The 25,572-nt window shown below is 40.0% G+C and overlaps 2 protein-coding genes and 1 non-coding gene across 5 annotated transcripts; 2 read left to right on the top strand and 1 right to left on the bottom strand.

Moving 5' to 3' along the window:
• The first annotated feature begins 6,579 nt into the window (after positions 1 to 6,579).
• LOC135089104 (ADP/ATP translocase 3-like) lies at positions 6,580 to 17,834 on the top strand. 3 transcript variants are annotated; one of them, XM_063984338.1, is made up of 6 exons: positions 6,580 to 6,602; positions 8,109 to 8,153; positions 14,198 to 14,366; positions 15,347 to 15,474; positions 16,294 to 16,721; positions 17,404 to 17,834. In XM_063984338.1, the coding sequence occupies exons 3-6, from the start codon at positions 14,235 to 14,237 to the stop codon at positions 17,478 to 17,480; spliced, it is 765 nt and encodes a 254-aa protein (XP_063840408.1). In that variant the 5' UTR covers positions 6,580 to 6,602; positions 8,109 to 8,153; positions 14,198 to 14,234; the 3' UTR covers positions 17,481 to 17,834. The 3 variants fall into 3 exon arrangements, with proteins under 3 accessions (XP_063840408.1, XP_063840407.1, XP_063840406.1); XM_063984337.1 differs by having other exon boundaries at positions 8,101 to 8,153; XM_063984336.1 differs by lacking the exons at positions 6,580 to 6,602; positions 8,109 to 8,153 and adding an exon at positions 11,997 to 12,286 and having other exon boundaries at positions 14,233 to 14,366.
• Trnaa-agc (transfer RNA alanine (anticodon AGC)) lies at positions 8,272 to 8,344 on the top strand. The gene has a single exon. It is a non-coding gene; the product is annotated as a tRNA-Ala (tRNA).
• An 89-nt stretch (positions 17,835 to 17,923) lies between the features above and the next one.
• On the bottom strand, positions 17,924 to 25,224 carry LOC135089105 (chromosome transmission fidelity protein 8 homolog). Its single transcript, XM_063984339.1, has 3 exons — positions 25,064 to 25,224; positions 22,284 to 22,398; positions 17,924 to 18,214 (listed from the first exon to the last, which is right to left on the bottom strand). Exons 1-3 carry the CDS (start codon positions 25,081 to 25,083, stop codon positions 18,011 to 18,013), a joined length of 339 nt encoding a protein of 112 aa, XP_063840409.1. The 5' UTR covers positions 25,084 to 25,224; the 3' UTR covers positions 17,924 to 18,010.
• Positions 25,225 to 25,572: the final 348 nt, after the last annotated feature.

Raw genomic sequence — 25,572 nt, 5'->3', positions numbered from 1 at the left:
CTACTATTGCTTTTCTCGCGGACTCCTCTTGACCGGCTCCCGACCAGATGGAGCAAGGATACCGAGAGGAGGCGCGGTAGGAGGCCCATAGGAGGGAGTCGGGGGGGGGGCGGCAGGGTCGTCGTGGCCTTTTCCCCCTAAAGTCACCTGGGGTCTCAAATGCCTCACTCTCTCAGGGGTATTTTTCAAAGGCCACAGGGATGGTTAGGCGGGTTTTCGTGGGTGTATTTTGTTGTGTTAATGGTGTGTTAGTACAGTGAACAGTTCATTGTGTTAGTCCTGTGATTTCCCGCATTTAAGACTGTTTTTAAGGGCCATATAGACGATCAGCCAGGCTCTCATGGGGAATTTTGGTATACAGGTGGTGAGCATTAAGGCCAACAATTATATAACACACTCCTTTCCTTAGATATCGTGCGTTCTCCCTCAGTCTTACCACTGATATGCTGGTAATGAGACAAACACTCCTTTCCAATACATCATGTCTTGACGATTCTTTAATCCCCTGGTATATGCGTAAATACAGGAACATATACCAGTACATTGATCAGTCTACAACAAGGGTACCTGTCTATCTATTTACTACTACTAGTGAACTACGTGTGGAAGATATAGAAGAGATACAGAACAAATCTCCCTTCTACAGAACAAGGTTGGTAATCTCCTTATGAATCCTGACAACTGATTTCCAACGCCAGAGAAGTTATTGTGAGGAAGCAAGGCACAAAACAACGCTCTCTCGTATAGATCAATATTGTTTATCTCCTGACATCTGATTTTCAACACGTCAGAGAACTTATGAGGAAGGAAAGAACAGAACACGTCTCTCTCAAACAGAACAATACTGGCTATCTTATTACTCCTGAGAACTTAATTTCAACACGTCATTGAGCTTACTGGGAGGAAACAAGGCAAGGGACAGGTCTCTCTCAAACAGAACAATACTGGTTATCTTATTAATCCCGATGTGTCAAAGAACTTATTGAGAAAGCAAAGCACGGAGTAAGAGAGGTGTTAATATATGATAAACTAGTTATTAAAATGCGTTCTGAGCCTATAGCGTCTTTAGGCCTTGTTCCTGGAGGCATACTTTAGGCCTATTCAAAAGCACCCTCCCCATCGTCGCCGCGAATGGTAGTAAACCCTGAGTAAACCTGTCTTCTTTCCCTGCCTCTTCAATTCCATCCGTTTCTTCCCTCTGCTCTCTCTCTCTCTCTCTCTCTCTCTCTCTCTCTCTCTCTCTCTCTCTCTCTCTCTTCGTTATCTTCTCCACTCCACTTCTTTCTTACGCAAAAATATGAAGTGCTTTACCTGAAATCACTATCTTATGTTGTTTAACGCAAAGATGTTTCCTTTTTTTCCACTTTTTTTTCCACCTATATTTTTTCTCTTTTAACTAGGTTGCCTCGTTTTACCTTTTCTTCGTTACTTTTCCCTAAGATAGCAATGTAACTTATCTTAGAGGGAAAAGAAACTTATTATTTCCCCGTAAGTAGACTACCGTCCTCTTTTTCCTCTAAATGTTGCCCTTATTTTTTTTTCTTTTTAATTTTCCTCTTCTGTTCTTTAAGATAGTCCTGATTATTTTCTTCCGTAAGCAGCTGTACTCTCTCTCTCTCTCTCTCTCTCTCTCTCTCTCTCCTCTCTCTCTCTCTCTCTCTCTCTAGGCAGGGGGACGCTGTGGTGGTATTTGATCTTCACTTGTGTTCTTTTATGTTCCCCCACCTGCATTTTTCTCCATTTACGCACTATACGCTTTTCATTCTTCGCTTCCTTCTTCCTGTTATCGCCTCCTCCTCCCTTCTCCTCTTTCTGTTATTATAGTTCTCTTCTATTTCCTCCTCTGTTTACCACGAGAAATTCCTGTTTAGCTTCAATTTCTTTAGTAATCCTCTTCATTTCTTACCTTTATCCTTGAGAGAGAGAGAGAGAGAGAGAGAGAGAGAGAGAGAGAGAGAGAGAGAGAGAGAGAGAGAGAGAGAGAGGTGCACGTAGGAGAAAATTTTATCAACACATCTCGTAGTTTAGGCCTATACTCTCCTCTCTCTCTCTCTCTCTCTCATCTCTCTCTCTCTCTCTCTCTCTCTCTCTGCTCTGTGCAAAAGCAAAACGTGAGCTATCGTTATTATTTCTTTGTTATCGAAGTGGAGGAAAGTGAGTAACACACACACACACACACACACAAACACACACACACACACACACACACACACACACACACACACACACAGAAAGATAACAGGAGAAAGACCTCTGGCATGTATTTTTCTCTGTGTGTGTGTGTGTGTGTGTGAGAGAGAGAGAGAGAGAGAGAGAGAGAGAGAGAGAGAGAGGAGAGAGAGAGAGAGAGAGAGAGAGAGAGAGAGAGAGAGAGATTTTATGCTTAAGACATGCATTGCTGTAATATCACCTATTAAAACTCTCTCTCTCTCTCTCTCTCTCTCTCTCTCTCTCTCTCTCTCTCTCTCTCTCTCTCTCTCTCTCTCTCTCTCTCTCTCTCTCTCTCTCATGACGCAGCCAGAAAACAGCCTTGAGAGATAACCAGATAAGACGTGTCTGTAACAAGTTGCACAATACTGAGTCTGACGTAACAATGTACTACTGCTACCACCACCACCACCACCACCACCACCACCACCACTACTACTACTACTACTACTACTACTACTACTACTACCACCTATAAATTAATCAATCAAACTATTTATCTATCTATCTATACTAATTCATATTGTAAATCTTCTGATGACTAAACGAAAACTAAATCAAACAAGAGATACATAGGATTTCTTTTAGCTTCCATATTCCATTGTACTTCCTACTTCCAAAGACGCATCATTAGATCGTATTTTCGCTACTTCTTTCCATGGTGACCTAATACGCCTAAAAATAAATAAATAAATAAAAAATAAAATAAGATAAATAAATAAATAAATAAAGAGTCGAAAAATTTACCAACACACAACGATTGAGGGGCAATTCGCACTGCATTACTTGACGGTACATCAATCTCTGTAGCGCCCAGCCATTTACATCACCGCCAATGTCAGATGCAAGCCAGATACTTATCGTCGATTTTTTTTTTTTTTTTTGTGATCGTTTCTGACACTGTTTGGGGACTGGCACCTCAGTGGGCCTTTCATTATTTTTCTTCTTTTCTTCTAATTTTGTTGCCCTTGACCGGTGTTACTCCTACAAAAAAAAAAAAAAAAGAGCCAAGCCACTGTGCACGAAGCCAAGTAAGGGTAACTGTACTACAAAAAAAATAATAAATAAATAAATAAATAATGATAACAATAACAAATAAATAAATGCTCTTATAATTTTTATTTGCTATGTTCGTTTGAAAACAACGACGCTGCAATTTGATACATCTCACTGTGAGACATTTCTTATTATACAGCCACCTCTGAACATTATACTAGATAGAAATTGCCAAACCTAACCCTGTAGTCTCTTTCTTTCTTGTGGACGCTTAAAAAAACCTCGTACATTGAGTGCTTTTAGTGTCGAGAACTGTTGCATATCGTAGGGAAAGGGTTAAAGGATGTTTTCTATGATTTATTTATTATTTTTATCACTATTATTATTTTATTTTAGTGAATATGATTTACAGTGCGCATTAATTACATTCCTGCAGGGATCTCGGCATTTCCTCCCTGATAACCGAGCCCTGTATTGTAAAACGAACGGTTCTCTCATCAGGGCTGTCTTTCAAAGTCCACAGAGATGATTGAAAGGTTCTCAGGGATGTTTTTCCTGTTTATATTACAGAATTGTCATTAATAACCACTTGAATCATGAGAGCAATCTTGAGAGCCATAACTTCCACTAGAATCATGAAAATAAACCTGGAAACTGAACAACTTCTACTATAACTTACGAGAACCATGAAAACACGTTTAGAAACCATCGAAACCTAACCTACCGTAGCCACTACAATCATGAAAACACCCTTATAAACCACAACTTACGCTAGAATCATTAAATCATTATAAAAAAAAAGAAAAACACGAACAACTTCCACTATAACTTATGAAATTACTATTGAAATCATGAAAATACTCTTAAAAATCATGGCTTCCCTAGAATCATGAAAATCTCACATGAACACTACAACTTCCACTAGAGTCATGAAACCACCATTGCAAACCCCTGTAACTTTCACTAGAATCATGAAACCCGCTCTGAAAATGCCAGTAACCCCCACTAAGACGCATTAAACAACCACTAGTCATGAAAACACCCTTGGAAATTTAAACTCCCGCTAGAATCATGAAGCTGTCCTTGAAAACCGCTATAACTGCCACTACAATCATGAAAACGTACCTGAAAACCACAATAACTGCCACTACAGCCTAATAAACTACCGCTAATCATGAAAACACACCTGATAACTCCTGTAGGTTCCACCAGAGCCCGCTGAAAGCTGTGGAGATAGAAGCCGTATCTGGACCATCCGTGCATTACATAACCCTGAACTAGACAACCAAGTGAGTCAGTCGCGTATGTAAGAATGTACAAAAGAAGGGCATGCTCTTATTAACGTGCTGGGTACTTTGATACCATAACGTGCATTCGAATGTGCAGTTACTGATCACGTACGAGTAAAGGAAGATATGTTGAGTTTCTTATTTCTTTAGTGGGATGAAATAAAGAAAATAAAAAAGAAAGTAGTAGTGAGTTTTCGATTTTGTTTAGTGAGAAAAAAAAAGAAATAAATGAAGAGAAAAGATGTATGGTTTCTAATTTGTTTTGAGTGAAAAAGAGAAAGAAAGAAAAGAAACGAATAAAAAAAAAATTACACGTGCCTAAAAAAAATGAGTGACTGACATTTTAAAATTTGTATTAAAGAAAAGAAAGTGTCTATTCACATGAAAAAAAAAAAAAAAAATGTAATATTCACAGAAAACAAATAAATAAAAAATGACGTTATGATTACCTGAACAAACATTTGGTACCATGACTGGAGAGAGTGAGAGAGAGGAGAGAGAGAGAGAGAGAGAGAGAGAGAGAGAGAGAGAGAGAGAGAGAGAGAGAGAGAATTTCATGGACCACAGCAGTAAGCATAACTCTCTCTCTCTCTCTCTCTCTCTCTCTCTCTCTCTCGTACCCAGGCAGGAGGGAGAGAGGAGACCTTGAGACGGTGGCCGGATCAAGAGCGCGAAGGTCATACAGGACAAGGACTACGACGAAGGCAGGCAGGGAGAGAAGTAAGGAAGGAAAGAAGGAAGGAAGGAAGGAAAGGAGAGAAAGAAGGAAGGAGGGGAATAACACCAGCAAAGAGAGAGAGAGAGAGAGAGAGAGAGAGAGAGAGAGAGAGAGAGAGAGTACTTGTTAGTGTGTAGTATTCAGAAACGCTTCGCTCTCACCACGACTATTTTTCAAACGCCCCAGAGATAATTCGCCAGTCTTTCTGATGCTAATAACGAAGAAATGCTGTTAATCTGTCACTAAAACCATGCAAAACACCTTAAAAAAAATAATAAATAAAACCCACGTCACTTCAACCATACACAGAACCTTTTCAAAGTAACCCAGGTGCAAGCAGAAGTGTTTTAGAACATGCCTCTGTGTTTAAAAGGTAACACAGGCGTTGCGTAATAATGTACAGCAGAGGGCGCCAAGGGAAGCCAATGAACACCAAAACATCTTCACCATCACAGCCCCCTGATCTATTCTCACCCACACTTCACTGCCTCGTCAGCCGGGGGAGGAGGTGAAGGGGGATGTAGGGAGGAGAAGGGGGAGAGAAAGAATACTAGATGAGGGAGACTGGGAGAAGAGGAAGAGAATGGAGATAGGGATAAAATGAGAAGAGGAGAGAGAAAAGGGAGACTGGGAGAGGGGAGATCAAGGAGAGAAGGAGAATTGGAAGGGGAAAGGAGGGATCGTTTATTGAGAGAGGAAGATGAGGAGGAAGAAAGATGAACGATTGGAAGAGGAGAAATGGAGTGAGACAAGGAGGAACTACAGGGAGAGAAAACAGAAGAGAAAAGGACAAGAAAGAGAGAAGGGGAAACATGAGCAAGAGCGAAAGAAGGAAACTTGGAATAAGAATAAAGAGAGAGTCGATGATGAGAATAAGACACAGTAACAAGTAAAAAGAACAGGATGAGCTTAAGAAGACTCAGATGTCACCTGTAAACGAACGACACAGTGAAAGAAGAGTGGAACACACTTGGAAAGAGTTAGAAAGTTTTACGTGCAATTACGAGACGAGAATAAGGAAGAGGACAAGATACAGACTAGTTTCAACAGGTTTAGTTAACACGACTCAGGAATAACAATGAAATGAATGATGCAAGGAGGTGAAGAGAGGGAGTGGGAAGATAGAGGAAAAGGGTAGCAACAAACATCTTTATATAATTCAGAATGTACTTAGAGATTAGTTTTACTTTAGCACAACTCAAGAATAACAATTAAATTAATAATATAAGAAAGAGAGGAAGAAAGGAAATAACATAAGAAACACAGACTTAAGAGGAAGAGGAAGAGGACAAGGTAAAGACTATGACTCAAAACATACATATTACTTTTAGTTTAGTATGAAAATAAGATGAATTGTATAAGAAAAGAAAGAGAGAAAGAAGGAAGGTTGCGTAAGAGGAACAGGAAAAGGGGGAGGGGTGGCAACAGTCTTTTTATGACTCAGCACAGATAAGTTGATTTAAAAAGGATCGGAACATCTTTAAGGGATATTCAGGGATTCTTAGGGCACTGGGTAGGAGCTGAGGGACTTGAGAGCTAGAGGGTCAGGAAGAAGAAGGGCAACAACAACAACAAGAACAACAACAACAACAACAACAACAACAACAACAACAACAACAACAATATACTACACGGTGAAGAGAGAGGGTATAAAGAAAGGTTAGAAGAATGGGGAGGGAATTTTTTAAAGACATGCAAGTCCTAAGGATACTCAAGTTTATAAAGATGAGTGAGGGAAAGTGTGGTTAGGTTAGGTTAGGTGAGGTTAGGTAGGTTTGGTTAGGTTAGGTTAGGTTAGGTTAGGTTAGGTTAGGTTTGGTTAGGTTAGGTTAGGTTTGGTTAGGTTAGGTTAGGTTAGGTTAGGTTTGGATAGGTTTGGTCTAGTTTGGTTTAGGTTAGGTTAGGTTAGGTTAGGTTAGGTTAGGTTTGGATAGGTTTGGTCTAGTTTAGTTAGGTTTGGTTAGGTTTGGTTAGGTTTGGATAGGTTTGGTCTAGTTTAGTTTGGTTTGGTTAGGTTAGGTTTGGATAGGTTTGGTCTAGTTTAGTTTGGTTTGGTTGGATTAGGTAAGGTCTGTTCAGGTTTCATTAGTTAGGTTTGGTTAGGTTGGGTTAAATTTGGTTTGGTTTGGTGAGTGGTACGCTTTAATTTGATCTCTCCTCCTCCCTCTCCTTTTCAAGTACTTCTCCACTCTCCGTCTTTCCCTCCTCCTCCTCCCCACAGCGCTGATGCATGTGGTGGTGGTGGTGGTGGTGCCGAGGCGTAAGGCTGATAATGACACACACACATTCTTGTGAAAGAGAGAAAGAAGACATGAGTAGTTTTAGAAGTTCACTTGTTTATCTCTACCTTGTCTTGTAACTACTACTACTACTACTACTACTGCTACTACTACCTTCCTGCTAAGTGACGTGTGGCCAAAGTGATGATAAATCGAGGTTATGCCAAGTGAGGCCATCTTGAGTCCAGAGAGAGAGAGAGAGAGAGAGAGAGAGAGAGAGAGAGAGAGAGAGAGAGAGAGAGAGAGAGAGAGAGACGTTATGTCACTTCAGAGATAATGTGCCTCGTGAGCTATTCTTACTTAGAGAGAGAGAGAGAGAGAGAGAGAGAGAGAGAGAGAGAGAGAGAGAGAGAGAGAGAGAGCCGGCGTCCCATCTTCTCTACATTCACAGTTTACGCTACGAATATTAACTACAATACGCTACTGAAGTTGCTAAATAAATGAATGAAAGTACGTGTCATTATATTATAGTAGTAATAGTAGTAGTAGTAGTAGTAGTAGTAGTAGTGGAGGAGGAGGAGGAGGAGGAGGAAAAAGAAGAAAAAGAAGAAAAAGAAGAGCAAGAACAAGAAGAACAAGAACAAGAACAAGAAAAAAAAAGAAAAATAAGAGAAAAAGAAAAAGAAAGAAAATGAAAAAGAAAAAGAAAACGAAGTAACAACAGTAGCAATATAATAATACCAAGCATAGCTGCATGGAGAACACACACACACACACACACACACACACACACACACAGACACATACACTCACCTCTTCGATTCCCTCTCAAGTTCCTCAAGGGGATGTAGCTCAAATGGTAGAGCGCTCGCTTAGCATGTGAGAGGTACGGGGATCGATACCCCGCATCTCCAACTTGTTTTTGGTATATTTTCACGAGAGGTGGGTGTGGTCGGCGGGAGGGCGGCGGGAAGGGCGGCTACCGGCGTCCATCCCTTATCGACTTTGCGACTAGAGGGACTGCATTCGCGGCAGGAGGAAGAAGAGGAAGAGGAAGAAGAGGAAAATCACATTCACAATCGAAGAACAGGAGGAGGAGGAGGAAAAACATCGCATTCTGAAACGAAGAGGAGGATGAAGGAGAGGAAAAAGAAGAGGAAGATCACATTTGCAATTGAAGAAGGAGGAGGAGGAGGAAAAACACCACATTCTGAATCGAGGAATAGGAGGAGGAAGAGGAAGAGGAAGATCATATGATTCTCACAAAAAGGAAGAGAAGATGAAGAGGAGGAAGAGGAGGAGGAAAGATCAAATTCTCAAACGAAGAAGATGAAGAAGAACAACAACAAGACCACATTTTCAAACGAAGATAAAAGAAAAAAAAAAAGAAAATCAAAAGAAGAAGAGGAGGAAGAAAAAAGGAAAAAAAAAAAACAACATCCTCATCTCATTGTCTTGTCTCACCTTCAATTATGGCCTGAATTTCCAAAACATTCAGTGGTCTTACGCCTTACAAATAACAAATCTTAATGGAGGTGGCTGGGAGTTTGCAAGGGCGTGTTGATGATTCTGCATCGTCAATGGAGGAGGAGGAGGAGGAGGAGGAGGAGGAGGAGGAGGAGGAGGAGGAGGAAGAGGAGGAGGAGGTTAATAGGTATGAGGGAAGGAAATAAGGAAAAAAAAAGGATGCTGGGAGGAGATGGACCAGGAAGAGGAGGAAAAAGGTAACGTTGAGAGAGAGAGAGAGAGAGAGAGAGAGAGAGAGAGAGAGAGAGAGAGAGAGAGAGAGAGAGAGAGAGAGAGATGAGGGGAGGAATACAGGGAAAAAAGGGAGGGAGAGATTTTCAAGGGTAGAGAAGATGAGGGGAGAGGAGAGGAGAGGAGAAGAGGAAAAGAGAGGAAAATAAAGGGGGTGCCTGTATAGGGGGTGGGGGTGAGGATGCTAAGAAAAGGTGCCAAAGGGAGCGGTGCCAAGTCTCCTGTCGAAAGGGAGAGGGAGAGAGGGAGAGGGAGGGAGAGCGGGAGGGAATGAGAGAGAAGGTTGCCCACTGTTGTAACTCTTGATCATGCTGCCTCCTTTTCTGTATGGATGTATGGATGTGTGTGTGTGTGTGTGTGTGTGTGTGTGTGTGTGTGTGTGTGTGTTATTATCGTCATCATCACCATCATCACCACGATTGTTATTACCATTATCATTAACATCCTCATTATTAAGATTATTGATGGTGCCCGGAAAATGATCCTATTGATAGACAGATGAGGAAAAGAAAGGAAGAATAAAGGAACCAAAGACAAGTATTGACAAAGCCATTCCATCAATTTATTTCCCCGAGCAATCCCCAGAAACTCCCCCCAAAAAATGTTCTCCCAAACCCTACCATTAAAATAATAATAATAATAATAATAATAATAATAATAATAATAATAATAATGAAATAAAGCAAAAATAAATAAATAACTCAATATATACAACGTACTTAAACACCCTCATATATAAACAGGTCAAGTCGCTGATAATCTGGGAACAATAGAAAAAAAAAATTATCGGGATGTGTGTGTGTGTGTGTGTGTTCAATGGCCAGTCACTACACATGTTAACACGGGGAATACAGGAACCACTAACACTAACATGACTACATAAAAACATAATGGAAGCTACAAGAAGTCAAATTCTTTAAAGTTCCCTAATGACTCTGCACTAACAACCAAATGAGTCTACTCCACTCATCTGCCACTCTTATTTGAGAACCACTCCATTCGTATCTCATTATTTTCGAATCTAACTTGAAGCACGGACACGTTACTTCTTGTCTTATCCTGATTACTGACCCTGAGTAGCGGAAACATCCAATTAACTCATTACATGGTTAATCAAGCTGATCAGAGGGCATTTAACCCTTTCACTGTGATATGCAACAATTCATAGCACTAAAAATGGAATCTTTATAAACATCTACAGAAAAAAAAGATAAATGAAGATAAATGAAGATAAAGTAGATTTTGCAGTTTTCTAGACAGTATAATATTCAGAAGTGGGTGTACAATAAGAAAAAAATGTCTTAGATTGGCAAATAATTAAGGAAAGATGTGCAAATCGAAGTGAAAGGGTTATAAGGGAGAAGAGGTGGGTATTGTGTGGAAGGAAAGCATGGCTGGGGTTGATTTCACTTGTGTTTTAAATAAATGCAAGTGTTTGTGTGTTTTTAGATGTGAAGGGCGTTTCTCAATGAAATCCACGTGGCCGTTACTGCGTAGGATTAGTGATGTTGGTGGTGGTGGTGGTGGTGGTGGTGGTGGTGGTGGTGATGGTGGTGACGATGATGATGACAGAAAATAATCATTGCTCTCTCTCTCTCTCTCTCTCTCTCTCTCTCTCTCTCTCTCTCTCTCTCTCTCTCTCTCTCTCTCTCTCTCAACGGTGACGTCACAGTTATGGCTCAGCTGATTAGGGCGTCACGTGACAAGCCGGTTAAAAGGAATGGGCGTACAACGAAAAGAAGAAGAAAAAGAAGAAGACGAAGAAGAAGAAGAAGAAGAAGAAGATAATAATAATGATAATGATGATGAAAGATGTCAATATGACGAAATGTGTGTGTGTGTGTGTGTGTGTGTGTGTGTAACCTGACCACCGTGTAGGCCTACAGAGCTCATACTTTACCTTTTTCTTTACTTACATAGCCTTCACTTATATTTAGTAGACCTACTTACTGCTGACTTACTCTAAAAGGGAGAGAGAGAGAGAGAGAGAGAGAGAGAGAGAGAGAGAGAGAGAGAGAGAGAGAGAGAGAGAGAGAGAGAGAGAACGATGTTACAATGTACAACTTTCATACATTAATTCACGCTTGAAACAAATGGATACTCGTAACTAAACTTCTGAAAACTATGCACAAAAGAAGTTAAAAGTAGTACAAATTGATAAAACCATCACCACCACGAACACTATCACCACCGCCACGAAGGAAAGTACTATGTTTGTGTTCATGCTTTGTTTCCGTTCACTACACCCTGACCACCACAGCAACATGTAGGGGCGTCTAATATCCCACCGCGAGCCGGCAGGGACAAGTGGTTACTTAATATTCCCTGCAAGAAACCCCGAGGCCACCACGTCACTCCTCTTGTGACCAATTTGAACCTTGTGCCAACTCGCGCGCCAGAAATAACCTTGACACAGAAAATCGAAAGATGTTCTTCCTTACAAATAAATACGGTAAAATGGAGTACCTTCTTAACAATTCGAACATTCTATGGTTTAGTGTAAGACATGGATTAATAGGAAAGTTAAAAGTAGTAGTTTTGCTTGCATTTATAAGATTTTTTTTTTTTGTTTGGTACGCCGATGAACACCCTCACTGTACTCCTCTGTGGTGCGTTTGTTAGGGACGAGACAAAGCCAGGGGAAAACAGGCCTCCTCTCCTTGTGCAAAACACCACCATCATGCCCTGGGGCGCCTCACAGGTGTAGGCCCACGGTGATTTGCTAGTGTGTGTCGTCTGCTGGAGGCTGAGGCAGTACATCTTTACACAGTAGTGGCTGCAGAGGATATGACGTATCTGTGTCGTCACGCCGAGCGCGGGCGGTGATTGGTCGGCGCGGGAGGTATTTGTAAGGTCTCGGGCTGCTGAGGACCGCCGGCCTCTTTCTCCGCGCGGATCTCGTTGGAAGAAGGACGCATAACACAGCACCGGCAGCATGGGGAAAGCATTCGATCCTGTAAGTTTCATGAAGGATTTCGCCGCTGGTGGCATTGCCGCGGCGATCTCCAAGACTGCTGTGGCGCCCATCGAGCGAGTCAAGCTGCTGCTGCAGGTGCAGGCCGCGTCCAAACAGATCACCGCCGACAAGGCTTACAAGGGTGAGTCCGCCATCTTGACCTCCTTATATTGAACACCGCATGTTGAGTATTAAATTTTCATAGGTTCTGAGTGAGAGTAAGTGTTTGATTTGTGGCGCGAATCATCGGGAGGAACTAAACGAAGGGTTGAAATCAAGAGAAAGTGCGTATGTCCTAATATGGATCTGGCGCCGGTGGTATCAGCTGACTGCGGCCATCTTGTCCCACCCTTTACCCTGTACCAAGTTTTCATCCCTGGCTCGATAATTCCACCCATATTGTGCATTTTGAGCCTCCTGACGTCCATACCGACTCCTGCCCCATCCCAGAGCCGGCACGGGGTGCACGGGCGTGCCTTGTGGTGCAAGGAGTGGGCGCTGGGTGCATTACGTAATCCGGGTCTGGCTGCAGCACTGGGAGGCGTCTGCACTGCTGGCGTTCACCGGCTGCCTGTCCCCCGGCAATGCCTGGCTCTTCACCCTCCGTCGTAGGATCCCAATGAAACGCAAAACCAAATACAGCGTTAAATGTGTAGCTGCTTTTTTTTTTTTATATATATATAATTTTCAAGAATATAGGAAAGATTCGATTTCTGGGAAGGAGTGGATGCTGCAGTAACCGGTAGCATCAGTGGGCTGCCAGGGTGCTTGCTACGCCGCACCACAGCTCTTACTGGCTTTGTCTTGATGTAGCATTTTGTTAACGTAATTTGGTTAAAGTTGTACATATGGGAGGGCGTCAAGGAATCTCGGTGTTTAAATACATCTTCACGAGGCGATCCTTAGAAATGGGGAGGTGAGGATAAAAGAGGTAACGAAGTACGAGATAAAATTAATGTATATGATTGCACGAACTAAAGTTAAAAGAGAACGTGAATATAATGTTATCTATTGCATCAGCGTTCTGAATCTTGTGGGTCGATTTTCGTTATCTCGTCTGCTTATGTGGTCTATTTTTTCTTCTCCCCATATCTAAGACATGGGCAAAGTTTATTTTTACTGCTTTTATAAAATTAAAATAAGTACTTCCACATTAAGTTAGGTTAAGATATTAGGTAATTATCCCCGACCTAATAAATTATATAATTTTCCTCTGATTAATCATAAATTATCCTATTTGCCTCATTGATTAATTCTCTCTCTCTCTCTCTCTCTCTCTCTCTCTCTCTCTCTCTCTCTCTCTCTCTCTCTCTCTCTCTCTCTCTCTCTCTCTCTCTCTCTGAGGGGCTTAAGTTCAAGGACGAAGTTAATGTAGGGCACTTTCTACTTCTAAGTAGAATTCTTATATAGCAACTGTTCTCTGTATGAGGAAGACTTGCAGGACTAATTGCTTGTATATGTTGTGCTTACACAACATTTCTGCACCATTCAAGTAGAAAACCACACCTTTACAAAGTTCACAGCACTGATTGCTGATGCTTTTGTATTGTGCAAGTATTATAGGGGATATTACCTATGCATAAAAAGGTATCCTTAAACTATTTAAAATACATTTTAGAACATTTAGCTGACCCTCACTAGTGGAGGTAATCTGAGCCATTTACACAAATTATGAGAGGGTTAGAAGTCTATTGAAGAGGGATCATAAAAGGAAGCCTTGAGCCTGTCATAAATCACACCTCTGTCCCTTGGAGAACCAGCCACAAGGGACAGCTGTGGCAAAGATAATCCATGGGCATTCTCTTACCAAAAATGATACACTTTCCTCTTTATCATACTGACACATTCAACATTTTCATACTGACACATTCAACATCATCAAAATCCAAAACTTTATAGTAGCAGCATTTAAGAAGCATAAAAGTGATAAATATATACAGTAGCAGTTTAGCAGCTTACCTTGCAGAAGGCAGGAGAGAATAACCCAGGCTACCATCCAATCTGATCATGACCACCGATGATCCTTCACAGCAATGTAGTGTTGATATTTCAGGCTTGATGTAAAGACTGATGGCACTGGTGTTTCAGGCATGGTCGATTGCTTTGTGAGGATCCCGAAAGAGCAGGGCGTGTTGGCATACTGGCGTGGTAACCTGGCCAACGTGATCCGTTACTTCCCCACCCAGGCCCTCAACTTCGCCTTCAAGGACAAGTACAAGCAGGTGCGTGGGTGCTGGTGTGCCCTGGGGAAGAGAAAGGAGTAGTGTGTTTACTTTAGTGTTAATATGAGGTGTGTTTGATATCTATAGCAGCTTCCCAATGAGGTTCATTTTCAAAGAGCAGAGATTTATAGGAATTGGGTTGTCTCCTTTTCATGGCAGTGTTTACTTGTGACCTAGGATGTTACATTAAAGCCACAAAAAATCATCCATGGGTCTTTGTTATTATAGTACTGTTGTACTGTCATCCAGTCATAGAAATGAAAGATGAATATCTTAACTCCCTGCTTGTGTTTTCTTACTGAATATAGTGATGTTTCCTAGGAGTATTTCTTGCTTGTGTATGCATCACTCAAAGTGGAAAGGAAAAATTAGGAAATTCTTGAATAGAAGGGAATATATTAAATCTACCCAAATGAAAAGGCTAAGAACTGCAAAAGCAAATTATGCAAAAAGCTTAGGATGATACTCCATAGCAGTAAGATTTAAAAATGCTCTTTCTTGGATTACTGGTTTGATGGGTAGTCTTGGTTCAAGGTGACCAGGATGTGGGACTCAACACTGGTTAATTTTTCCCATTGTCACATTTTCTGACTGAAACAAGGGATGATTCATTGGGAAGGTTTACTTTGTTCTAAGCTTTTGCCTGAAAACATCAGTGCAGTGCATCTGTCACTGGTGCTACCCAGGGTTTCAGGCTTGAAATTTTGAGTTTTCCATGTCCATCTGATAATCCATCCAGCATTGGCTTTTGATTATGTAAATGTTTAAATCCTTGGCATTTGGGCTTACTGTGGTTCTGGTAGTTCCAGTAGGTTTCCCAGCTGCCTCTGTGTGTGTGAGTCAGTTGCTGTCCCATGCACAAAGTGGTTATTTATTGAATACCACTGGTACTTTTAAGGTGTTATCCTTCCTTTCCTTCCCTCATAATTGGTCTGGCATGCATTGGTAGTGTGTTGACATAAGGTTGTGTTGTTCCTCAGATCTTCCTTGGTGGTGTTGACAAGAGGACACAGTTCTGGAGGTTCTTCGTCGGTAACCTTGCCTCTGGTGGTGCTGCTGGTGCCACCTCCCTCTGCTTCGTCTACCCTCTTGACTTCGCCCGAACCAGGTGAGTAAGGTTTGGACTTGCCTTTGAAGGCTGCAGCCACAAGTGTAGATGTACTGCCAAAATTTCCTCAAGTTATTCATGCAGAGAGGTGAATAGCAGTACATAAAATTTGTTGATTATTTCTGTACAGTCATCAGGTTTATTGTTTATTTTAGTAAGGAAAGGTGCTCTACAAAGCTCCATGATTATAAATTATTTCTGTACAGTCACCAGAAGGTTTATTGTTTATTTTAGCAAGGAAAGGTGCTCTACAAAGCCTCCATGATTATAAATACTTTTACATTTTGTCAGGAATTTTGTAGTTGCACAAAAATACCATCAGTATTGTTATTATTGTTAATGTACCATGGACATCTCTTTATGGTGTTCTAGATGGCTTCATTCCAAGGAGTTACTTATCAAACAGCCACCATATTCAAGTCTTGTGAATTCTTTTGGCTCAGTCACTCCAGCACTTTTTGATGTGCTTGTGCAGTCAAGGCCTGTTGCTTCTCTTCACAACACTTTCATTTATGATCGCAGGTCTATTTTCTGATGTTAATCTACTTCATACAGTAGTTACTGACCTCACTGCCCATCTCTTATTGTCTCACAGTATGACCCTTGGGTCTAAAAGGATCAATTCTCATTTGATACAGTAGTTTTCCAGTCTTCATCCATCTGCTTCTAATTCTTGTCACATAATTAGGCTTTTGCTGCAACTCTTAGAAATCACATCTACCAAGTAAAAGAATTTCTTGACACATTCATATAAATCTGTGCCCTCAAATTGATAAAAATAAGGGAACTATTGTGAAATGAGCTTCTTTTCTCACTCAGGTTGGCCGCCGATATCGGCAAGGGCCCTGAACAGCGTGAATTCAAGGGTCTGGGCGATTGCCTGGCGAAGATCTTCAAGGCTGATGGCCCCATTGGTCTGTACCGTGGCTTTGGAGTGTCTGTCCAGGGTATCATCATCTACCGTGCAGCCTTCTTCGGCTTCTATGACACTGCCAAGGGCATGTTGCCTGATCCTAAGGCTGCTGGCATCATCGTCTCCTGGTTGATTGCCCAGACCGTGACCACAATCTCCGGTATCATCTCCTATCCCTTCGACACCGTGCGTAGGCGCATGATGATGCAGTCTGGACGCAAGTCAGGCGAGATCATGTACAAGAACACCTTGGACTGCTGGAGGAAGATTGCCAAGCAGGAGGGTACCGGTGCCTTCTTCAAGGGCGCATTCTCCAACGTATTGCGAGGCACAGGTCAGTTTCTCAAGTGCTCTTTTAAAGTGTGTATGTGTGCACGTATGTGTGTGTGGAGCCACAACAGTCCCATCATACATTTCTTGTCACATCAGCTTCAGTTATTCTCATATACTGTCACATTTTTAACTCGGGGTAAAATTGCAGCACTTGGTTGTCTGGATAGCCTCCCTTCACAGCCAGGGCATATGTAGTCTTGTATTTTCTCTTTTTATCAATCTCATTTTGCCACTTCATGATGTGGCATAGTTTTGTAGCTTGTTTTCTATCACAGCCTTTTAGGTTTAGGTACGAAGACTGTGAGCGTGAAAAATGCCATTCTGGAGATTAAAGTGATGATTATCCTGTAACAGACCAGTGCAGTACTCCAGGGTCTTGTTATGTCTTGGCCTAAACATAACAGTAATTCACTGATATGCCAGGTGTAGTAAGGAAGGCATTTCAAGATGCCAGGTTTTTATTTTCATCTACTCCATTGCCTTTAGCGAACTCAACTGAAGGTGTAAACCCAGCTCCACTGATATTAAAGCTCCCATAATCCTAGTGCTCATCTTTAGCATTATTAGATGAAAGATATGAGGCTTGCTTGCTTCTGCAAGAGCTCACTCACTAGGTCGTGTGTGTGTGTGTGTGTGTGTATTTATGAAAATGATGCACCTCTAAATATGATGATGTATTCCAGGTGGTGCTTTGGTGCTGGTGTTGTACGATGAGATCCAGGTTCTGCTGTTCGGCAGCAAGTCTGGTGGCGGAGAGTAAGCAATGGCTGCCGGCATGACACTCAACCAGAATGCTAGAGGAGCCACACAGAGGTTGCGGGGAAAGTTAAGTCAGGGGCAGGGTGTGTACAAATAGTTGCTGTGGCCCAGGGCTCAACCTCCGTGTGTATAGTTGATAGTTCTGTGAACTATACTTTCCTCTGTCCAGAAAATAGATCTTCTGAATCATGGCTCGTGTTCATGTTTTATATTCAGTTAAACCCCTTTGAAACGGGATCCTAGGGTATATAGTTTGTACAGAATCATGATCAATGCATAAAGCCTCATCATAATTTTCAATGGCAAAACCATTCCTGTAAAATTATAAGTTCAATAAAAATTGTAAACTTGAAAAGGTGCTCTTTCTTCAGACCTCAGTATTTTCAGCTGCAAGGCTCCAAGTTCTCAGGCAACTTATATGTATACAAGATACAAACAAGCATATCACATACTCCCTTTATTCACTCAACATTAATATGCATTTATTCACTCCTTAACACTAATACATTAATATGCAATTTAGCACCAACACTAAATTAATCTTGGGGCCCCAGCATTAACAATAGGTTTGGGTCTGTTTTTGAATAGCACTTTCTTGTGAACAACAGCAGTGACTGAGTAGTGTGCTTCAGGCCCCTCCCTATCTCCAACCTTCTTCATAACAGCTACAGGCTTGGAAAGGTCCTGTACTGCACCATGAAGGATGTGGTGGCCAATGAGCAGCACAGGAACACCCTACAAAAAGAAATGCAAGCTTGGTTAATGAATAATAACAATGAATATATATTACTTTTATTGTCATAAGTTTTTCAATCAATCCAAGAAACAATGACTGGTGCAGTCATGAGCAGAGGCTTGGTGCACTGAAGGCTAACACTGTCAAGATGACAGACAAAATCAAGGATGTAAATATCACAAGAGGAAGTGAGGATGTGCAGGTGCCCAGTAGAAATAATACAACAGATTCTGATCTCATGAAAGAATTGAATGAGAGGAAGGTGAAGGAAAATAATAGTTATACACAGAGCCCATGAACTACAACCAGAAGAGGTAAGAAACTGGACTGATTATGTGAGAAATCTTGCTCTCAAGCTGCTCAACACATGTGGAGTAAATGGTGGATATGAGAATGTAGTATTTGCTAAGAGGTTGGGAAGGCCACTCCATGGGAACAGTAGACCCCTTCTGGTGATGTTGCCTGATAGACACACCAAGGATAAGCTTTTTATGAACTTGAACTTAAAAAAACTGTGAAGAACTAAAACACATCAGCGTTAAACATGATCTGACAAAGAAAGAGCATGAGCAAGAAGAAATGCTGCAACAGGAGACAAAAAACCTCAGAGTCAGGGCAGGCCAGAGTTGTGGGCTTCCCATGGAGACCGAGTGGTAAGACTGAGGGACCACAGTGCAATGGCAACTAAGAGCTTTGAATTCCAGCAGTGTAAATAGTGTGAACAGATTGTTATGTTTAGTAATGAAGATGAATTCAGTAGAGATAAAATTCTAGTTCAAGACTAAAGAATGGATAAGCCACCTTGCATCACTGCACCACAAGAGATGAAGCCAGAGATGTAGGTGTGAAAGGATCTTGGAGTACAAATTAGATGAATACGAGTCTGCTGAGTGTAACTAGTGAAGAAGGCAGAGATATGTTGATGTACATATAAAAGGAATTAAATACAAAATTATTGACTTGGACTCAAGATACTGCAAATATTGCAGCATGGAGGTGTTTTGTGGCAGTAATAAGCCTGCATTCACTTCAGCATGCAGGAGTCCCTGCAGTGACGATGGCAACAACAAGCATCTGTTTGACCTTATCCATGTGCTGAATAACAGAAATGAGAAATATAAGGTGATTGTGGGAGATTTTAATTTCAACTGGACAAACCTGACCTTGAACATGAGACACAGCAATATCAACACTCAGTTCATTAAGAAAAAGTGAGACTTACCTGACTCAACATATAAAGCAAAGGTATTCTGGAAGTATGTGCAATCAAAAACACGTATGAAAGCAAAAATTGAAGATCTGCACAGAGATGAAGAAAGAACTTGAAAGACTTCCAGTGATAAGGGAAAGGCTGATGTTTTATCTGATTATTTTTTATGGTATCTTTATAACAGAAACTTTGGAAGCAACACTTAACATAAAGTTTTCTGTCCATGTCCCAGACTTGGACACCTGATATTTACTGAGGAACGTGCAAGATAAATTATAAGAAAACTGAAAAGGAACAAGTCACCAGGGCCTGATGAACTGCACCCAAGAATAACCAAGGAATTAATGAAATTCTTGAACCTCTCAGTATCATTTTCATTAGTTCATTCAGTGAGGATAGGTGCCACAAGGCTGGAAAATTGCCAATGTTGCAGCTATCTATAAGAGAGGGTGTAAAAATGAACCAGGAAACTATAGACCAGTTAGTCTCAAGTGTTTTCTGCAAAATTATAGAAATGGTAATTTGGGAAAAGATTACAGCACACATGGAACGACATAAATTAATCAGCAAGTTGCCCTTGGCCAGTGTTCCTCCTACATAAAAAAAAAAAAAAAAAAAAAAAATATTCATCCCAGGTTGATCAACAATATTACAACTAGTAAGAGTACTTGACCAGTGGATAGAGGCACTGGACAAGGGTCAGACTGTTGATGTCATTTATTGTGATTTTATAAAGGCTTTAGAGAGTTCCACCTCACAGGTTACTGAGTAAGCTAACACCATACTGTATAGGAGACCAGTACATCACATGGGTTAAGATATTCCTGACAGGATGGAAACAGAAGGTTAAGGTTAATGGAGAGAAGTCCAGCTGGAAAGAAGTCACTAGCGGAGTGCCCCAAGGCTCTTTTCTTGGTCCTTTATCAACAATTATTTACCTGACTGTATAAAAAATGAGTGTTCTTTATCTCTACGCTGATGATACTAAAATTTTCAAAACCATTAATGGATCTGAAGATTGCAGAAAACTTCAAGAGGATCTGAATGAGATAAAAAACTGTACTGAAGAGTGGCAACTAAAATTCCATCCTGAGAAATGCAAGTCAATGAGAATTGGGAGAAGTTACATAGAGGGTCAAGGATATACAACATATGGTGATCTGAGCAAAACAGGCAAGGAAAAAGACATGTTAATTTTTTCAGATCATCAGGTTGAGGTTAACAAAGCCAATTGAATAGTAGGGTTAATAACTCCTTCAATTGGATTCAGAAATGTTCAAGCCTTAGTGAGACCACATCTTGAATATGCAAACCAAATTTGGTGCCCTCATCTGGTTAAGAATATCAGAACACTAGAATATGTACAGAGAAGAACCACTAAATTAGTTCCTGAACTCAAGGACTTCAGCTATGAGGAAAGACTGAAGAAATTGGACTTACCAACTGTCATATAGAAGATCAAGAGGAGACATGATAGAAACACTCAAGATACTTTGTGGAAAATATGAAGATTGCATGGAGGGAATATTTCATTTGAGGGACAACAAAACAAGAGGTAAAACTAAGAAGATCTTCAAGAAATGTGCAATATTGGATATCAGGAAGTACAGTTTTACCTATGGACTTGAATAACTGGAATAGTCTCCCTGATTATGTAGTAAATTCTAAAAATGTTTTGACTTTTAAGAGGAAACTGGACAAGTTTTGGAAAAATCAAGAAAAAAGTGTCCACCACCACACCCAGCCAGAGTTTGGAAAATAATGACATGGCCTTAGATCTGGAGCCACAGACATAACTGCCTCTTCCAGGAGATATTCTGTGAGTGTCTGTGAGTAATGTACAATGGTTGGGTAATGGTTACTATTTGGCAGAGATGGGTGAGGAAAGAATAAAAGAGGGAATAGGCAGATGGAATGAGATTACAAAAAAAAACAATTTGAATAAGATGAAAACAGCTAGGCAGTCATTACCATTGAAGACTGATAATGGTTGAGTAACTTCACCTAAAATATAACCAACACACAGACCCATACTTATGGACTAAAAAGTAAAGTAACATGCACTTGCCTCCACTCTGTTTAGTGTTTTCCCTCATCAGGTTTTGTAAGCTTATGAAGTTTAAGGAAACAAAGAACAGTGGAAGTAACTGTGATATGTTAATCTACTTTTCATCATAAATGTACTGGTTCCAATGCAGTAAATAACCAGCAGTGCTTAACAAGAACACCAGACAAAACTAGAAAGGATACATCATGTTGCAGAAAGTAAAGAGCTAAATTAACATTTGGAAAAAAAAAAAAAATAGTAAAGTGTGAATTGGTGCACAAAGCCAACAGGTGAGCTATAGACAATCCAGTCACAAAGAGTACAGCAACACAATATTAGGTCCTAACTAAGGCAATCTGATCTAACTATACAACTTATAATTAAACTAAGATGCAACAAAACTCAACACACCTCTAACATTAAAAACATGACACAAATGTAGATGAATATGAAGGTTGGCAATTATGAATATAAATAGTAAATCCTATAGATCTTATTGGTAAGTCTATATGAGAGAAACTAGCTTGAAGTTACAAAGAAAGAGAAGGTTTTAAAGGTGTATATGCTTCTAGGTATGGGAATGTGTATGTAATGGTGGTGTAGAGGCAGAAAAAGTTGTGATCTATAGCTGTTAATGTTTCTCAGGGGTGTAAATGCTCCTAGGTGTGGTAGTGTGTATGCACTGATGGAGGTGCAGTGAGGAGCCAACATGAAGGAGAAAGTTTTAATTTGTAACTGTTAATGTTTGTCAAGGGTGTGAATGTTTCTATGACAATGTGCATGTAGTGGAGGTACAGTGAGGTGCCAATACCTGTTTGTTGAAGAGCAGGTCCCCCAGCAGCCTGCCTCCCATGGTGATGTGTGGGAGGCACCTCAGCTCCCCCTGCAGCTCCACCATCATCCACTCCTTTAGCCCATCTTTGCTCCTGTAGTGACCAGGACAGATTGACTTAACAACAATCATGTACACATTCACAACACTGTAGCAGCAACAGTGACATGGGTTGACATGTTCTATAAGGGTGTGGATTTACCTGAAGGCTGTTCTTTTTATTTGTTTATGATGTATACATTTCTTACTTTACTTATGGGAATGTATGTATAGGTATTTAAAAGTTAAATCTCAATGTTATATTTTATTATTTGAAAATTTAATATAAATACTGTATCTGCTTATTTCAAAACTAGATCCCAAAGTTATATCTTCTTATTTCAAAACTAATTCCCAATGCCTTCTTATTTCTTCTTATTTCAAAAGTAAATCTAAATGCTATTTTCTCTTACTTCAAAACTAAATCTATCTTAATGCTACAGCCTCTTATTTCAGGACTAAATTTATCTTAATATCATACCATCTTACTCCCATCTAAATGTTATAACCTCTTACAGTATTTCAAAACTAAATACATCTAAATATTATATCCTCTGATTTCAAAACTAATTCAAAATGTTACATCCTCTTATTTCAAAACTAAATTGATCAAAATGCTACATCCTCCTAATTCAAAACTAAATCCACTAAAATATCCTCTGATTCCAAAATGGACCTAATTTAAATGCTACATCCTCTTGGCAAGGCAATCTCTTCAAACCTGCACCAACCAACCACAGAACAAACCCTTCACTGTAACATGCAACAATTAACAGCACCACCAGCAATGTGCAAAAGTTTTACAGATACCTGCAAGACAGAAAAGGATTAAGAGAATAAGTTTTCTCAATGACAAGCCAATTGAAAAGGTGGCTGTAGGTAGAAGAACGGAAAATTACTTGTAATGGTTCGTGGTTAAGGAAAGATGTGTAAGACTGCAAGAAAACAGTAAGGGACGACATCTTACCTCCGCTATGGCTGAGAGATGGATAGTATTGCATGAGACGATACTTTGAAAACTGATCAACTTGTGGTGGATGCTGGTGATTCACTGGTTGGAGCTTTGGCATTATGGGATTGGTCAATATAGATGCAGTGAACTCCAGGTTGACTCACGAACCACTCACCGTGGCAATGAAGTGTTGGGTTTTGTTTAAATTGGTTGGTGTGGCGCCATAAGGAACAAAAGGAAAATTTGGACGTCTTCAAAAATTCGTTACAGACAAAATTCATTTTCGATGGATGTTCAAAATACTCCAGATTGTGAGATTTATGATGCAGAGACAACCCTTTAAATGCTTGACAATTTTTCCCCATAGTCTTCTTCAAGTATTTAGACACTTATTCCAGCACTACCATCTCTTAAATAAATCTGTAGTGTAAAAAAATACAAAATTGACCACCTATTCTCTCTTTTTCTGTGTCGAAGCAATTTCTAAAATTTTTACAGTGCTCTGAATAGAAGTGACTACAGCAGTGTTCGTGGACTGGCATCTCTGTGGGCCTTTTTTTTTTGTTATAATTTTGTTGCCTTTGGCAACACACACACACACACACACAAAAAAAAAAAAAAAAAAAATAAAATAAATAATAATAATAATAATAATAATAATAATAATAATAATAAAAATAAAAATAAAAATAAATAAATAAAAAAAAATAATAAATAAGATAAATAAAAAATAAAAATATATATAAATGAGTAAATAAATAAAAATAAATAAATAAATAAAGTATGTGCTGTGTATTATACCAAACGGCACAGGGCCACAGGGACTGCCACGAATAGACCTGACAGCTTCTTGCAGTTTCCCTTATGTTCCTTTGTTCAGTCATTGTATTTTCAGATTCTTAACATGCGCATCATTCTAAACACATTAAAATACATAGAAACACTGTATTCATTGATCACAGACTCATTACCAGTTGAGACTACTGTGGCACCTTACTCTGACATAACAAGGCAGGCACCACATGACCTTGTTTAAGTTTAATAAAATTGTGACCTGACCTGACCTCTCCAATTGACTCAGGTTCTAGTGGTCTTGACACTGAGAGAAGGGAAATGTGTGATAAGGGATAATATTGAGCCTAACCTAATACTTTTCGACCTGCACTGACTTAACCTTTAATTAGTCTAACTTAACCTTGCAAAACTAAAGTGCTCAAGTTTAATCCAACCTCAACTTAATGTATCCTAATCTTATCTTTAACCTAAGCTGAACATTAACTTCACATTAACTTGATTTCAGCCTGACCTAAACTTATGTAAACTAACATAAACTAAGAAAAACATTGACTTAACCAAACAAAATCTGAACTTAGCTTAACAAAACCTGAACTTAACAAAACCTTAGCCCAACAGAACCTTAACTTAACCTAACAAAATCTTAACTTAATCTAACAAAACATTAACTCAACCTAACAAAACATAACTTAATCTAACCTTAAAAAAAAAAAAAAAAAATACTAACGTAACCTTGACCACGCCTGTCTTTTTAACCCTTTCCCAGCAATATGCACCAAATATTCGATATAATAACAGTGTGAAATCTTAATAGGGGGATATATCTTGCAATTTCTGGACAATGTAGTCTTTAGCGGTTGCTGTCGAAAAAGAATATCACAGAGGGGTTAGTAATGAAGGAAAGATGTGGCAAATAGCAGTGAAAGGGTTAATATCGCCCCATGCAACACTCAACAAGGCAGTCATTACTCACACTTGTACTGGTATCTGCATGGCTCCTCACTCATCACACTCACAGGCACAGCAAACCAAGGCACTTAAATGCTCTCGTACTTTCCTGCTCGCCTCTATCTCTCTCCCTGTCACAAGTCCCGCCCCCCATCCGGATTCTCAAGAACACACACACACACACACACACACACACACACACACACACACACACACACACACACACACACACACACACACACACACACACACACACATTTTTCTTTACATTTCATATATATTTTGTTATTGTAATTTATACTAGAAAATTTGAGGTGAAATTCTTCTTACATTTTTTTCTTTAAAGGATCTTGATTTTTTTTAATTGCTCCATTGGTGGATATTCATAAAACAGGGAAAATTAATGGGACAGATAAATAATTGATAAAAATATTAAGTTATTGTAGAATAGCAGAAAAGTAACTACTGATAAGAAAAAACGAGAAATGCAATAGTACAGCCTCAAAGCCGTTGTAAAGACACACCATTACTATT

Source organism: Scylla paramamosain, chromosome 32 (genome assembly GCF_035594125.1).
Source record: "Scylla paramamosain isolate STU-SP2022 chromosome 32, ASM3559412v1, whole genome shotgun sequence".
NCBI lineage: Eukaryota > Metazoa > Arthropoda > Malacostraca > Decapoda > Portunidae > Scylla > Scylla paramamosain.
Note: the sequence above shows the minus strand (reverse complement) of the source record. Positions and strands in the feature narration are given on the sequence as shown.

Bases quoted from the DNA above. Each gene is read 5' to 3' on its own strand.
- LOC135089105 (XM_063984339.1), bottom strand. From the start codon at position 25,083: ATGCAGATACCAGTACAAGT. The intron at 22,399-25,063 runs GTGAGTAATGAC...TGGTCACTACAG, and splicing joins ATGCAGATACCAGTACAAGT to GAGCAAAGATGGGCTAAAGG. The intron at 18,215-22,283 runs GTATTGGCACCT...TTCTTTTTGTAG, and splicing joins ACCTGCTCTTCAACAAACAG to GGTGTTCCTGTGCTGCTCAT.
- LOC135089104 (XM_063984336.1), top strand. From the start codon at position 12,124: ATGGGGAAAGCATTCGATCCTGTAAGTTTCATGAAGGATTTCGCCGCT. The intron at 12,287-14,232 runs GTGAGTCCGCCA...CTGGTGTTTCAG, and splicing joins CGCCGACAAGGCTTACAAGG to GCATGGTCGATTGCTTTGTG. The intron at 15,475-16,293 runs GTGAGTAAGGTT...TTTCTCACTCAG, and splicing joins CTTGACTTCGCCCGAACCAG to GTTGGCCGCCGATATCGGCA.